The following is a 14653-nucleotide window of genomic DNA, read 5'->3' as shown; positions in this document are numbered from 1 at the left end:
TTTTTGTAATACATCTGTACTACTTTCTATTTTTGACTTGTTTATTTAAAGAAAGCAAAAGAACAAATAATGATCAAAAGCACAGTTTCTGAAGCAAACAACCAGTAATATTGCCTCTGCATCTCCATTTATAAAGCAAAGACCAACCCAAATACCAGTGATACCCCTATACCAATAATAACAATACCAATAATAACATACACCAATAATAACAATAATAATTATGTTATAGGGCTCTGATGAGCACTAAATGAGTTAACAAAGGGAAAGCCCTGAGAAATACCTGACACAGAAATGCTACATGAGATATGTCCACTATTATTAGTCTCAGGTAGAATTCTTAAGAGATACTACACCAAAAATGTCATCTCCCCAAATCCCATCTGAATCCTAAGGCAATCAACAAAATTATCAATAGACAACAGACAATTGTTATAGTGAAGACATCGGTTCTGGGGACCCAATTGATAATACTTTATTTCTGTGTTACAAATGCTGAGCAACCTACAATTCAGAGTCAAGTGTGGCTCCTTTCTTATTCTCAACTTCCTCATCTTTTCAAGGGAGGAAGTTGACTTATATAATTCACAAAATTCTAATATCCTAATAACATACCTACTGTTAAAAATAATTATACATATTTATAGTTCCCTTAGAAACATACTGCTAATCAGTAGATCCAGAATCTGAAATACAACTCCATAATAAAGTATGGGCCCCAGAGAAAAATCCTTTAATAGCGGTCTCGTGGCAAACGCCGAAGAAGGGAGACTTTCTTCATCTGAATGTAACCAAATTACCATTCCTTACAATTATTCTATAACTCATTGGTTTAGATGGTTTCCTCCCACCTGCTCTACAGACCCATGCCATAAACACAAATCAGTGATTATTTTACTATGTTTATCAGGACTATAAATAATACATAAAGGGCAAGTAATTTTTCCATCTGCTAAAAATTCATATATACCACACAAGAGAAAATGCCACTCTGTCTCACATAGACACACCACCACCACCACCACAAATAATAATGATAACAACAAACACTAAGCACTTACACGAAATGCTGCAAGAATGATTCTTGTTACTTTCTCTTTGACAGATTCTTGGAGGATGTCGGAGAGGACAGGAATGATATTGTAGCGACGCAGGTGTTCACACATTTGAGGACTGAATGCCAGGAGCCATATTGAAAAAATCATTTGATATTGGAGTTGAAAGCCACACTTGTTACTCAAAACTCCCATAATGCTGAAAGGGAACAGGCATTTAGAAAACATTTAATAAGATGACACAACAAAAAAGAGTGATTATTCTTTTTGTACCCTAATGGAAAAATCTCTCTGAATTATGTCCTCAGTTTCTTTTCCACCAGCAACAGCACACAGCCAAACAGCTACTCACAGAGGGCCATTTTCCACACAGCTCCTCTTAACCCTCTCTCCAAAAGTCACAGGACCTCAGGCAGCAGGAGCACTTGCTGCAAGGAAGCAACAAGAAAGGGAACCAAGACTTGTAATAGGGCACAGAGAATGGTAAGAAAAATGTGACAAGCAACACAGAAGTAAAATCAACAGGAAGTCATGACAAAACAAATGAACATCTTCAAGTCAAATTTTATATCAAGATTTTGAATCTGTGCAACCAAAAGAATAGATTTCATATACCCAGAAAACTCAGAGAAAGGAAGGGATGACTTTGGAGGAAATCTGTGATGAATCTGAATTTTACACAGTTGATCACAGAATTAGGGGGGTCAGAGAAAATCCTCAGTAACTTCTAGTTTGATCTTTTACTTCACTGAAAAGGAAGCCTGGAAAACTCCATGGATATGAAAGAGATTTCTCCAAGGCAGACAGTATATATAATAGAAGAGAACTAAGCAAATTTCCCTGCAGAATGCCTACATTCAAACAATGAAGGACAGAAATCATCAAATAAGACCATAAAAAATGACCACCAGGATTAAGGGGAGCTCAAACACACAAAATGTCCATAAAGTGACCCCTACTATAAACTGTGGACCTCAGTTAACAGTAGTGTGTCAATTATTGATGCCTCACTAAGGACAAATATACCATGCTAATTTAAGATGTCAATAACAGGAAATTTTGGTGTTGAAAGGAAAGGGGGACATATATGGAAACTCTCTACACTTAAATTTTTTTTTCTGTAAATCTAAAGTTGCTCTATAAGTAAAAGCTGAATTTTTTTAAAATCTAATTTTATAATCTAAACCAATTAACTTAGTAGAAAGCTTGTATCAGTGCTAATTCTCCATTTTTGTGATTTATATACAGTCCCGAATTATTAATTTTCTCATAGATGGTTCACTAATGTCAGTATCTCAACTGTTGAGAAATCATGTAATTTTATACTATCAGCATCCTAGAGACTGATTTCCTTGATCTCTGTTCCATTACTCAACTAAGTCTTCTACACTTGGTTTTGTGTTGTGGGGCTGAGAACCTGGGAACCACATTTCTGCTGTACCAGCTGGCTCCCTGTTAGGTTCCCTGTCGGCCAAAAGGGGACGCTAGAGGCCGACTGCAAGGATGGAAGAAGGAACTGTTGGCTTCCTGTTTCTGTGGCATCCAGTAGTTCTTTCCCTTGGCAGCAGTTGACCTCAGTTTGCAGTTCTTCCAGTTCAGCAGAAAAAACTTCATCGAACACCCTCAGAGACACCAGACCAAGCCAGTGGGGGGAGGGGAGGCTCTCCCCAGAGGACTGAGGACCTGCATGAGGCACTTCCTCAGAATTTAGAGATGTCAACATCAGAGGGATGGTACCTCCTCATCAAAGGTCCAAATTTTGGATGCATTCACCCCTCCTTCAAGCATGTAAGTTTCAGTGATCCTAACCTGTGACCATTGCTCCCCTTAGCTTTAGAGATGTACTTGCTACCTCTCTGACACTTGAGTCATTTTTTCATTTAGTTTTCAGAACAAATTAGATAGCAAATGTATACGTACTTAATAATTCTTCAAATCAAATTTTCTGACAAAATCAGTTTTATTTTGTTTTTTTCAATAACAAGAAGGTTTGACCCAGGGAGTTCACAGACAGTACACTATTGCTGAAAACAAAGTAAGAAAGATTTCAAAAGAGGGAGTTGTTGAAAACAATGATGTTTTCAGAGATGTTTAGGAGAGTTTTAAATTTACATACAATACATATGATTACATTAGAAAAGAAGTCTTCTACATCTAAATATTAGACACAAGAAATATCCTAATAAAGACCCTCTTTTCCAGAATAAGAACCCTTGGCAAGAAGTACATGCCAAGATACCAAGAACATAAAGACACAGGATATAATTAAATATACTGATTTAACATATTTGCTGAGGAGTTATGTGGAGGTACAGTGGTGCAAGGTACAGGGGAGATAAAGGGAAGCAAAAATGATCCTGTCCATGCTCTCAAATAGCTTACAGGCCACCATGGGTGGAGGGAGGATTCACTGAGGAAAGAACCTGAGAAGTGAATGGGACATTTATCACTATATAGGTCTTTGCTATCTCTCTCATTAAGAAGGCAAGTTAAATATGACTGCTAAGTTTTTTTAAAAAAATGCAAATTTGCAAGGGTGATGTAACTTTAAAATCACTGAGAAGGTCACTAAATTAAGTTATAGAATACTAAAGGCTGCCTTTGATGGGTTCTAATATTTTCTGACTAGATTATAAACTTCTTAAAGGGAAGAGTCATATATCTTTGTATTCTCCATTACATGCAGCACAATACATAAAGGAAGTATAACCAGCAAATCCAAGATTAGAAAGAAGACTAAAATCCATGAGGCCAAAATCAATATTTAGTATTGTTTTACTTTTTAATTAAGGTTATTTTAAATCAAACTAATAAAAGGAATAGGAAGACAAAATAGCTGGGTACCGGTTAACATACACTTTGAATGAGTCACTGCCCTCCAAACCCATAAGCATCTAGTACTTCATCACACAAATCACCCAATAATGTAAGATTTCAACAATTTTTTAAAAACCCACCTTTGAATTTTGCATTACCTTATACTTTCAAAATACTTCAAATTTGGGGGTATAAAAGTTCATAAATGCTAGTTGAATTGTGAAGGCAATTAACCCCAAGAAACGGCCACTTTTAACTTCAATATTTAAAAAGTCAATGCCAATCTTCAAACTGTGAAGTCTACAACATCAACACATGGAAAGTATTTTTTTCATCTTACATAAGTACATATATATTCAAAAATAGTGTTGTGTCATGTATACAGTGGGTTTTTTTTTTTTTTTTTTTTTTTTTTTTTTTTTTTTTTTACGGTGCTGGGGTTTGAACCCAGGGCCTTATGCTTGCAAGGCAAGCACTCTACCAACTGAGCTATATCCCCAGCCCTACAGTGGGTTTTTTAGCCAAAAAAGAAAGCAGACTATATTGATCAAAATGTACTTTTTTAGAATCACTTCCTCTCACTAAAATTACTTTAATTTTTTCCTCTTCATATTAGTCCTGCTTGTGATTTGAGAAGCACCAAAATCTTAAAACTTTCAATGCTAAGCAAGACAGGTGGAAAAGTAGAAAGTATGTTGTAACTCTGAAAAATGAAAGGACTAAATAACTTTTCTAAATTGCTACCCTATTAGCAAGTTTAGATATACCTTTATTAATGTCTAAAGATTTATTTATTTGATTACTGCTAATTTCATTAGTGGTCATTAACATACCAAAATACATAGAAGAAAAATGAAAGAGCCTAGAATATTTGGATATTCTTTTGTTGCTGAGTACTTAGTACTGTTGGTTGTTCTCCAAAATACTAAGTATGAGTAATTAAAACAGCAGCATTTAAAGTCCATATACCAAGAGAATCCACTGGACCAAATTTTAGAATCTGAGTTAATTTTTTGAACAATATAAATGTTTAAGAGATTGCCATTTCATGACTTTTATTTTCTCACAGACCTTCCAAAGGGGGAAAAAGTCTAATTTTTGTTTAGTAGAATAAAATTCATTTTATCTTGCAATGACTATATGGACCAAATTGAGCCTTTTTATAAATAAAGGATATATGGGATCTTGGTGATCTTGGGCTATTTCATCATCCTAGATATTATTTCATCATTATTCATTAATTTTTATTAATTATACTACTAAAAGACTAAAATAAAAAAGAGACCTGTGGAACAAGATACAATAGTGAAATAAATCATTATCCCTTCTTACTGCACTGCCCAAAATATGGCATCATCTTTGTGAAAAGTAAGAAGACCTGAAACTCCATTTTTGTAGTCCACATTTAGAAGAGTTAACATCACAATCTTAAGATTGATAGTCTTAAGATCTGCTTGCAAAGTTGGCCCTTGGCTGACTTCTGGGAACTTGGCTAGTAACCAGTTCCCTACATTAATACAAAATTTCCCCTAAATCTTAAGGGTAGCTTACTGTACCTATATAGTTTGTACAAACATTATGTTGACACATGCTGTGAACATCCACTGCTATGGTTTGAGTATCTGTGTCCTTCTAAAATTCATGTTAAAATCCTAACTGCCAAGGCAACAGTGTGATGAAGCGAGGTCTCTGGGATTAGGTCATAAGGGCAGAGCCCTCATGAATGCAATTAGTTCCCTTAACAGGAGCCTAAGAAACCATTTGGCCCTTCTGTCACATGAGGTTAGAGTGAAAAGACAGCCAACCATGAACCAGGGAGCAGGCCCTCACCAGACACCAAAACCATAGTACTTTGATCTTGGACTTGGTCATAAACCACTCAATCTAAGGTATTTTGATTTACATAGCAACTTTCTTTTTGGAGTCTGAAATTTTGATGTATTATAGGCAGGGGGTGTCTACGTTACTAACTTTCAGTAAAATCCTTGGAAGCTGAGACCATAATTGGTTTCTTGGACAGAAATCTCACACAAATATTGCTGCATTTTTGTTGATGGGGGAAGGGACACTCAGTGGGACCTCATGAAAGTTAGGGAGCATGAGAAAGCCCACAGGTAGATTCTTCCAGATTCAGTCTTTGGCTTTCTCACTTACAATCCAGTTGTGCATCCTGACCATATCTCTGCAATAAATTTTAGCTATGAGTCCCAGCTGCTGACTCTATGAGTCTTGCCAATGAATCTCCCAACAGCAGAAACACAGTTGAGAATTCAGAAATTTTTATTTTCTACCCATAATGATGATTAACAGAGAAATGCATTTCACAATTATTAATCAGAAGACAAGAGCAAAGTGAGAAATAGCATTCTATTCTAACAATGATGGTGAAAATGTGAGTGTTTAACTGAATATGTCATAAATGAATTTTCTCAGATTCAAGAATTAATGAGTAAGCAATATATTTTTTCTAAGGATGAAAAGGAAATACAATATTCTCCCCTGTTGGTATTAAACATGAAAGTCTTCAACACAATATTCCTCAACAATATTTTGCTCATGGATATGTGATGATCTTTTCATTGTTTTATGGTATTTATGTATCAAAATTTACTTACTACAAAAAGAGCTGTTATATTTAAATTCCTATTAAAATTTCTAATAGTTTTTACTTTCTCTTTATTTGTGATTGTTAATTTTTCATAAAAAGACTAAAACTGTATTTTTTAGAAGAACTCTAGACCAGATGGCAAATTGAAATGGCTATTTTTCCTGACAGACTCAGGGTTAAATAGCCATAAATATTTTGAAATTTTGCATATTCCTATAAGAATAATTACTAACTCACTGAATCAATAGAAACTGAGTAGTATGTGATTTAATCCAATTTAGCTGTTTGCAGAAGTCCAAGAAAGTCTAAGAAACTGCAAGTTTGCTGAGGGAATCCAGAATATGCAGGTGCCTTTCACAGGTATTTCCCTACAGTGGAGATGTAGCATAAAGGTCTGAAAGAGTTTGATAACATGCACGTATTGTCAACTATTACTCTAAATCCTTGCTTACTGAGGAATCTACTATTGATAACCTGACTTCGTATATATATTTTCCAGAAGAGAATGCCCTTACTAACTGAAAAGAGTATGTAATAAATTGGTTTTCCAGTGACAAAGCAGAAATTCCAGTATTTATTTTGGGATTTTCTTAGGTTGTTTGTTAACAGCTTCTAAAAGTTTTCATACCTACAAATCCATACCCTATAAGAATGGGCTAAATTGTATGGCTTACAAAGAATAATTTACATTTACTATTTTCTGGGGGCGAGGGGGATATTTCCTTATTGATTTTTAATCTGCATTCACCACAAAATACTTTTATAATTATTTTGTATTCTGAGTACTTAGAATTCATCTGTCCATCATTAGGATCTTAGAAGGCTTCAACCTCTTATAAATACACAAACCAAGTAAAGGAAGGGGAAATGTTCGGTTTGATAGTTATTGACTTATAAGAAGGTTAGCATAATCCATTGTTAAACAGACATGAAAAATATAAAATACTTCTGTTGGATGATTAAATGTATTAATTTCTTTGAAAATGTCAGGGAGAAATGCTTTTAAATGTTATTCTACAGTAAAAGTAAAGGGCACTCACCAGTTTACCCCATCTGCTTCCACCCAGGCAAAGCGGTACTCATTGACCCGGAGCATCAGCTGCAGACACCCAGCAACACACTGCACATACTGAGAACTCTACACAAAAAGAAGTACATAGTTTTAAAATGGGAAAGCATTTAAAGTCATGAAATTATGCACATCCATTTCTACATGAAAAGTTTAGATTTTTACTAAAATTTGTTAGCATCAGCACATCAGAAATTCCCTGATATCTTTTCAAAAGTTGGGCCTCATGTTTGCCTTTATCTCTGCTTCTTAGAAATGAAGATGATTTTGTTTCCCAAATTACATTTACACAATGCAAGACAATTTAGCAGATTATACCTCATAATGCAAGACAATTTATTTCCTTTATTAGGGAAATAAAGACATAAAGTAAAAGTATATTTGATATGGTTTGATAAATAAGCATATTGCCTTGCAACATTTCAAGTACTCCCAAATAGAAGTACTATAGGGAGAGATTAGTGTTCTACATGATTATACAAATACCAAAGAACAATAATAAAAATGAAAAGAATAGTGGATGCATCAAGACAGGCATATAACTAAATGACTTTAGACAAGTTACTGAACCTTTCTAATACAGTATTTAGTTTGTTAGTTCTTAATGAGGACAACATTGAATGGATACTATTTGTTTAAGGGAAATAATTCATTGAGCACATAGCTAGGTGTATTTTCAAACAAAGATCTGTATGGCACATTAAAAAAGTCAAATTAAACACCTGTAAAAGTCAGTTCATGACTTTTAAAACTGTCAGTTCAATAGCAACTACCTCATAGAAATTGAGTTTAAATCTGAAATTTAAAATAAATATGAATTATTCCCCTAGAAGTTGTAAACCCCTCCTTTTTACCAAAGCAAGTAGACACCACCTGGCCTGCACTCTTCTTTAAAGATTTATAATAAGTCTTTTATTTTTAAGAAGTGGAAAGACTAAAGGAAATTTCAGATTCTAGCTTTCATAAAGCGCATACTATTAAAAACAAACTTTTTAAAGGAAAGAATCATAGATATTATAAAAATTGACTAGACCTACTAATACATGACCACACTAAACTCTGTATTCTCATTTATATAACATTTGTAAAAATCTAACACTTCAGAGACAGTCTGGGCACTCAAATACAAAAATGCAATGATATTATATCATTTGGTAGAAATAGACAAATGTTATCAAAGAAAAGGTTATCTTATACTCCACCTAGAAAGTAGTAACACAGTTCAGACAACATATCCAGGAATATAACCTGCCTGAAAACTCAAAGCATTAGCATAAATTAATGACAAAAATAGTGCATTTTCAGCTCTAAAACAATCTCCATGATGGAACAAAATATGTATTTTTCCAATTAAACCAGAAGGTAGAAACCTTTGCTAAAGAAGAGGAATTCCACCTTTCACATTTAGAGAGAGATCTTGTAGAAGATTCTAGACATAAATGAAAATGAAAAAAAGCCATAAGAAAGGGTACTCTCTCCTCTTCCATTGATCATTTTTCCCTCAACACAAAAATTTCTTGATTTATTATAAGTCTTTTCTGTGTTTATTCACCATGTATATTGAAATCTGTAACACATTACAACTATGTATTCTTCACTATTGGTTGCAGCTTCATTAAAATGAGCACATTATAAATGAACTGGTCCTACAGCTGAGGGTCCTCTCCCTACTACACACTAAAGTAGTTGTCATACCTTTCCAGAGATTAATCTCAAAGTCTAGAGTGATGACAGCATGGCTTGCTAAATGACTAAATTCTTGTCTTCAATTAAAGTAGACCACATCAGTTCCTTGTCTTTCATTTAAGTTGTCTTCCTACTTTCTATTAAAAATTATTCAATGATTTGTTTTAAAGAAAATAATCAGCCTTGGATCAATCCAGTCACCATCTCTAACCCTACAGAAGGGCAATTTAATACTGCTAGAGAAAATCATACGACCATGCAAAGCCATAGCATTCTGGTCTGTTTTCTCCTCCATTCCCCAGAGTGGCTCTCACATATTCACCACTCTCCTTCTGACCTTTCCTCTTCCCTCACTCCCAGCAGGTAAGGAAAAAACAGAGACCACTATTAGAGAGTCACTCAGCTACAAACATGTCACCCCCAAGTTGACCCACATTTCCTACCATTCATGCCTGTCTCTCACCTAGGGACAAACATGGACAAACATGGTATTTCTCCCTAGGACAAACACCTAGGGAGAAACAGGTGTCCCCAAGATTCATAGCACCAGCAGGGTCTGTATTCTTATCCGCTTCCTCTCATATCATGCTCCATCAATTAGAACCCCCTATGAGTTCCCCCTCTCATTCCTTAAAACTTCCCAGGAACAGTCTGAGAAAAACTGAGCTCCTACACTTGTACACTGTCAAAGGACCCTGTGCTTCTCCTCAATAGGAAGTGGCACATATTTACTGTAATAATCGACTCTGTAATTACACATTTAATGCTGTCCTCCCAGACACAATGTAGCCCTCTGAAGGCAGGAGGCATGCCATTTTGTTCAGCACCTCATTCTCAGCATCATGCATTATACCTATGAGACACTCAATAAATACTTCTTGAATGAACAAACAAAAGAATGTGCAAATAAACTCTATACCTCATACTAATTCGAAATGAGCAATACCCAAGTAGATATGATTTAATGGCTTAAAAGTCTAAGACTGTGATCAAAATTGTTATACTGATAATAATCAAAACTGTGGAAATATATAATTTATCATTATTACCCTAACTCTTCTTGGAGCCAAGAAAATCTGATTGATTGTTCAAGTATTTCCTAGAAAAATTACAGACCTAATATAACTGCCTACTTTTTAAATTTAAATTGTCTGCAATTTCAGAACTCATAAAAATTTCTAATTTTCAGTTATGTCATCCTACTTTACTAGGAAACATTTATAGTACTAATAGCTCTTTTAGATCAATAGTTTCCATTTAAGTTGCTAAGGTAATTAATTTCTCCCCTAATGAAGTATGTATTTGGACTGACTTATCCAAGAGTCAAGCAAAAAAGATGTTTTAGATACTCATTGTACTATTTCCTGAATACTCTTTTTGTTTTAAAAACATTCAACCACATTTAGTTCTTTATTTTAAACATTTTCCTGTAATAAAAATAAATTTTTAACCCTTATAACTATCAAAAATATGTCAAAAATGAGCCAGGCACAGGATGCACTCCTGTTAATTCCAGTAACTTGGAAGTCCGAAGCAGAAGGATCACAATTTTGAGGCCAGCCTGGGCAACTTAAGAGAGACACCATCTTGAAATTAAATAAAATTTTAAAGGCTAGGGATGTAGCTCAGTGTTCAATCCCCAGTAATAAAAGAAAAAGAAAAAAAAAACTTATTTTTGCAAACACAATTTATTAATGTGTATATTTTTCAACATACTTTCAAAAAATAAAATTAAATATAAAATAAAAGGAGAAATAAAAATTTCCCATTTTAATAATACAAACTGTTCATTATTATATACAAACACTTCTTCAAATGGGGAACACAATGCTTACAACGTTGTTAAAATTTGTTGAAATTAAAATAATGAGTTAAAAGCTGGATGCAGTGGTGCAAGTCTATAATCCCAGTGAGCTAGAAGGTTGAGGCAAGAAAATCACAAATTCAAGGCCAGCCTCAGCAACTTAATGAGACCCTGCATAAAAATTACAAAAAAAAACCTCAAAATAAAAAGGGCTGAGGATATGACTAGTGGTAGAGCAACGTTGGGTTCAATCCTCAGTACCAAACAACAACAACAACAAAAAATATGAGTTTAGAGAAAGGTGGAAAGAAAAAAGCATCCCCTGAGGGATCCAGCAAAGCAAGGTTCTCTAGTGGAAGTCATTTTTACTTGCTCTGAATCAGGAAATTAAACAAACAAAAATATAACCAAGAAGTGAAACACCACAGGCTTAGAGGGAAAACTAAAGCAAATACTTTGATAATGTCAAGATTCTTGAAGACAATATAGGTTGACATTGGAGACTGTAAAAAAATAAAATAATGAAATCCTGGCATTTCCACTCACATACAGTTATTATTACAAAAGATAGATTTTTGATGGAAGGAAAGAAATGCAGGGGAAGAGGTAGGAGAAAACCTGAGCACCTACTATGTGGAAACTTCATAAGGAAACAACACATATTTTTTGTTTCATCTCAGTCTTCCAGCAACACTTTTAAGTGTATATTATTCTGCTTATTTTGTAATTGAAGAATCAGAATTTTAATGAGATGATAAAACTATTCCAAGTCCATACAACTAACTTGTAAAGGATCTCTAATCCAAGATGGCCTAACATCACTCTTTCAATCATACTGTATAACTTCTCAAGGAGTAAGAAATTCTCATTGCTGAGCAATTTTCATTTCTTCTGGAAATGTGCTACATACATTATCCCATTTTACTGTGAAGTCAGGTTGCTTATGGCAAAACTTTTAACATTTCCTACATGCAGAAAAAATAAACAGACATATGAGGAATAAAATAATAACAGTGATTTTCCTATGAAAGCATTTCTCTCCCTATTTCCCCCCCCCCCCCCCGGTACCGGGAATTGTACTTTACCACTAAGCTATATCACCAGTTCTTTTTTATTTTTTTATTTCAAGGCAGGGTCTTGCTAAGTTACAGGTATCAGCAGATTTCTCACTAAGTTACTGAGGCTGGTCTCAAACTTGCGATTCTCTTGCTTCAGCCTCCCAAGTTGCTAGGAGTTGACATATCCTTGCCTTTTCATTTTTGAAACACTGGTAAAAAAGCAGCAGTTGGGATCATGTATGTTTATTGTTTTGAACTGAAAATGAAAAGTTAGCAACTAAAATATTCATTATTCTTGTTAAAAAAAAAAGTCAGATAGACAGGTTAACATAGGAAGTGAACTCTCTCATAGTGTTCTTCTCACTGTCATGTATTATTCCTGAGAATCTACCACAACCTGCACTCTATGCAACAAACCTCAGTGATAGAAAAAAGACTGTCTTTACTTCTCAACACATTTAAGTGCATACTACTTACATAAATACTCTGATGTTGCTGAAAATACAAATTCACACCATATTACAGGAGAATAATCATATCAAATGAAAGGAAACTGTCAGAATACACCTTCCTGGTGAATACAGTCTCAGATTCATATTCTGCAGAATTACAAAGTCATTCAAGAATTGAGGAATTACGGCCCACACCAAGACCCGGCCCAGTCACCCAGCCCAGAGACCACATAGCAGCTGATCATCTATCAACACGTGGGGTCACCTCTGCTCACTAGCAAGGATTATTCCCAACCTGGAGGCCACCATCCCTACTGAGTCACCGCACTTATTGGGACACCATTCTTGGGACACCACATTATCAAGTTCCTCTCAAGCATCAGCTATTGAAGCCTAGGACTTTTGAATAGTACAGTATAGTTTTATTATAGTTTTTTTTTATTAGTAGTTATTCCTATTATACCTATTATTCCTACTTTTCTTTTATTGATATTTTTCTATTTTCCTCTTATCTATCTGTTTCCTTGGAGACTCCTCCCTTTTCTCATGCTAACAACCTATTTCTTTTATTCTCCTTTTTCCTACAACCAAGTGCCTCTATAGACTCACTTCTTATCTCATTAATGTTATTCCTACACCCCTCCCAATCCTCTTTGTCCACCATTAGAAATTGTGGCCCTTATTGCAAACCTATTGGTTATGCTGTAGACAATAATCAAAAGCATCAACTCTGTTTATTAAGACAATATGGTTAATATCTTAATTGGGACTATCTGGGTTAAGGATGCATATTGTTTGTATTATGTGCTGCTAATATTGATCTCTCACTTCAAGGTGAGGTATTGGGAAACCTGCAGGGACACTATAAGTCTAAAGGAGGGAAAATGCAATACCATGGATTTGCACTGCTAGAGGGGAAGATACATGAACAACATGAGAAAACAGGTGAAGAAAGTGTCCCAAACAAACCTACATGTCAAATCAATAGAATTCAATGAAAGGATGGCAGAACAAATGTCAGAAAGGGAGTTCAGAATGTACATAATTAAAATGATCCAAGAAGCAAAAGATAAGAGAGCAAATGCAAGCAATGAATGATCATACCAATAAAAGTTAAAAGAGCAAATGCAGGAAGCAAAAGATCATTTAAATAAAGAGATGGAGATTCTGAAAAAAAAAAAAAAAAACAGAAATCCTTGAAATGAAGGCAACAATAAACCAAATTAAAAACTCAATAGAAAGCATAACCAACAGACCAGATCACTTGGAAGACAGAATCTCAGACAATTAAGACAAAATATTTAATCTTGAAAATAAAGTTGGCCAAACATAGAAGATGATAAGAAATCACAAACAGAACTTCCAAGAATTATGGGATATCATAAGATCAAATTTAAGCCTTATTGGGACTGAGGAAGGCACAGAGATACAAACCAAAGGAATGAACTATCTATTCAATGAAATATAATCAGAAAATTTCCCAAACCTGAAGAATGAAATGGTAAATCAAATACAAGAGGTTTACAGGACACCAAACGTACAAAATTACAACAGATCCACACCAAGGCACATTATAATGAAAATATCTAACATACAAAATAAGAAGAGAATTTTAAAGGTTGCCAGAGAAAAGCATCAGATTACATATAGGGAGACACCAATACGGTATCAGCAGATTTCTCAGCCCACACCTGAAAAGCTAGGAGGACCTGGAACAACATAGTTCAAGCTCTGAAAGAAAATGGATGCCAACCAAGAATCTTATACCCAGTAAAACTGACCTTCAGACTTGATAATGAAATAAAATCCTTCCATGATTAAAAAAAGAAAAAAACAAAGAATTTACAAATAGAAAGTCTGCAGTAAAGAACATTCTCAGCAAAATATTCCATGAGGAAGAGATGAAAAACAGTGATGTAAGTCAGCAAAGGGAGGATCTACCCTAAAGGAATAGTCAATTAAAAGAGAAACCAGGTCAAGTTAAAAACCAAAAATAAGCTAAAATGACTAGGAATACCAGTCGTATCTCAATAATAACCCTGAATGTTAATGGCCTAAACTCATCAATCAGACAGACTGGTAGATTGGATTAAAAAGAAAAGAC

At 34.6% G+C, this 14653-nt stretch overlaps 1 protein-coding gene across 3 annotated transcripts in view; it reads right to left on the bottom strand.

The window, feature by feature from the left end:
- Positions 1 to 14653, bottom strand: part of Atp6v1h (ATPase H+ transporting V1 subunit H) — a 127405-nt gene that overhangs the window by 81950 nt on the left and 30802 nt on the right. For all 3 annotated transcript variants that reach the window (XM_047516354.1, XM_047516348.1, XM_047516361.1), the window contains 2 exons: positions 7521 to 7618; positions 1062 to 1254 (listed from right to left, as the gene is read on the bottom strand). In XM_047516354.1, the coding sequence (XP_047372310.1) occupies positions 1062 to 1254; positions 7521 to 7618 (291 nt within the window). The remainder of the gene's footprint in view (positions 1 to 1061; positions 1255 to 7520; positions 7619 to 14653) is intronic.

This window comes from Sciurus carolinensis, chromosome 1 (assembly GCF_902686445.1).
Source record: "Sciurus carolinensis chromosome 1, mSciCar1.2, whole genome shotgun sequence".
NCBI classification, from domain to species: Eukaryota; Metazoa; Chordata; class Mammalia; order Rodentia; family Sciuridae; genus Sciurus; species Sciurus carolinensis.
Note: the sequence above shows the minus strand (reverse complement) of the source record. Positions and strands in the feature narration are given on the sequence as shown.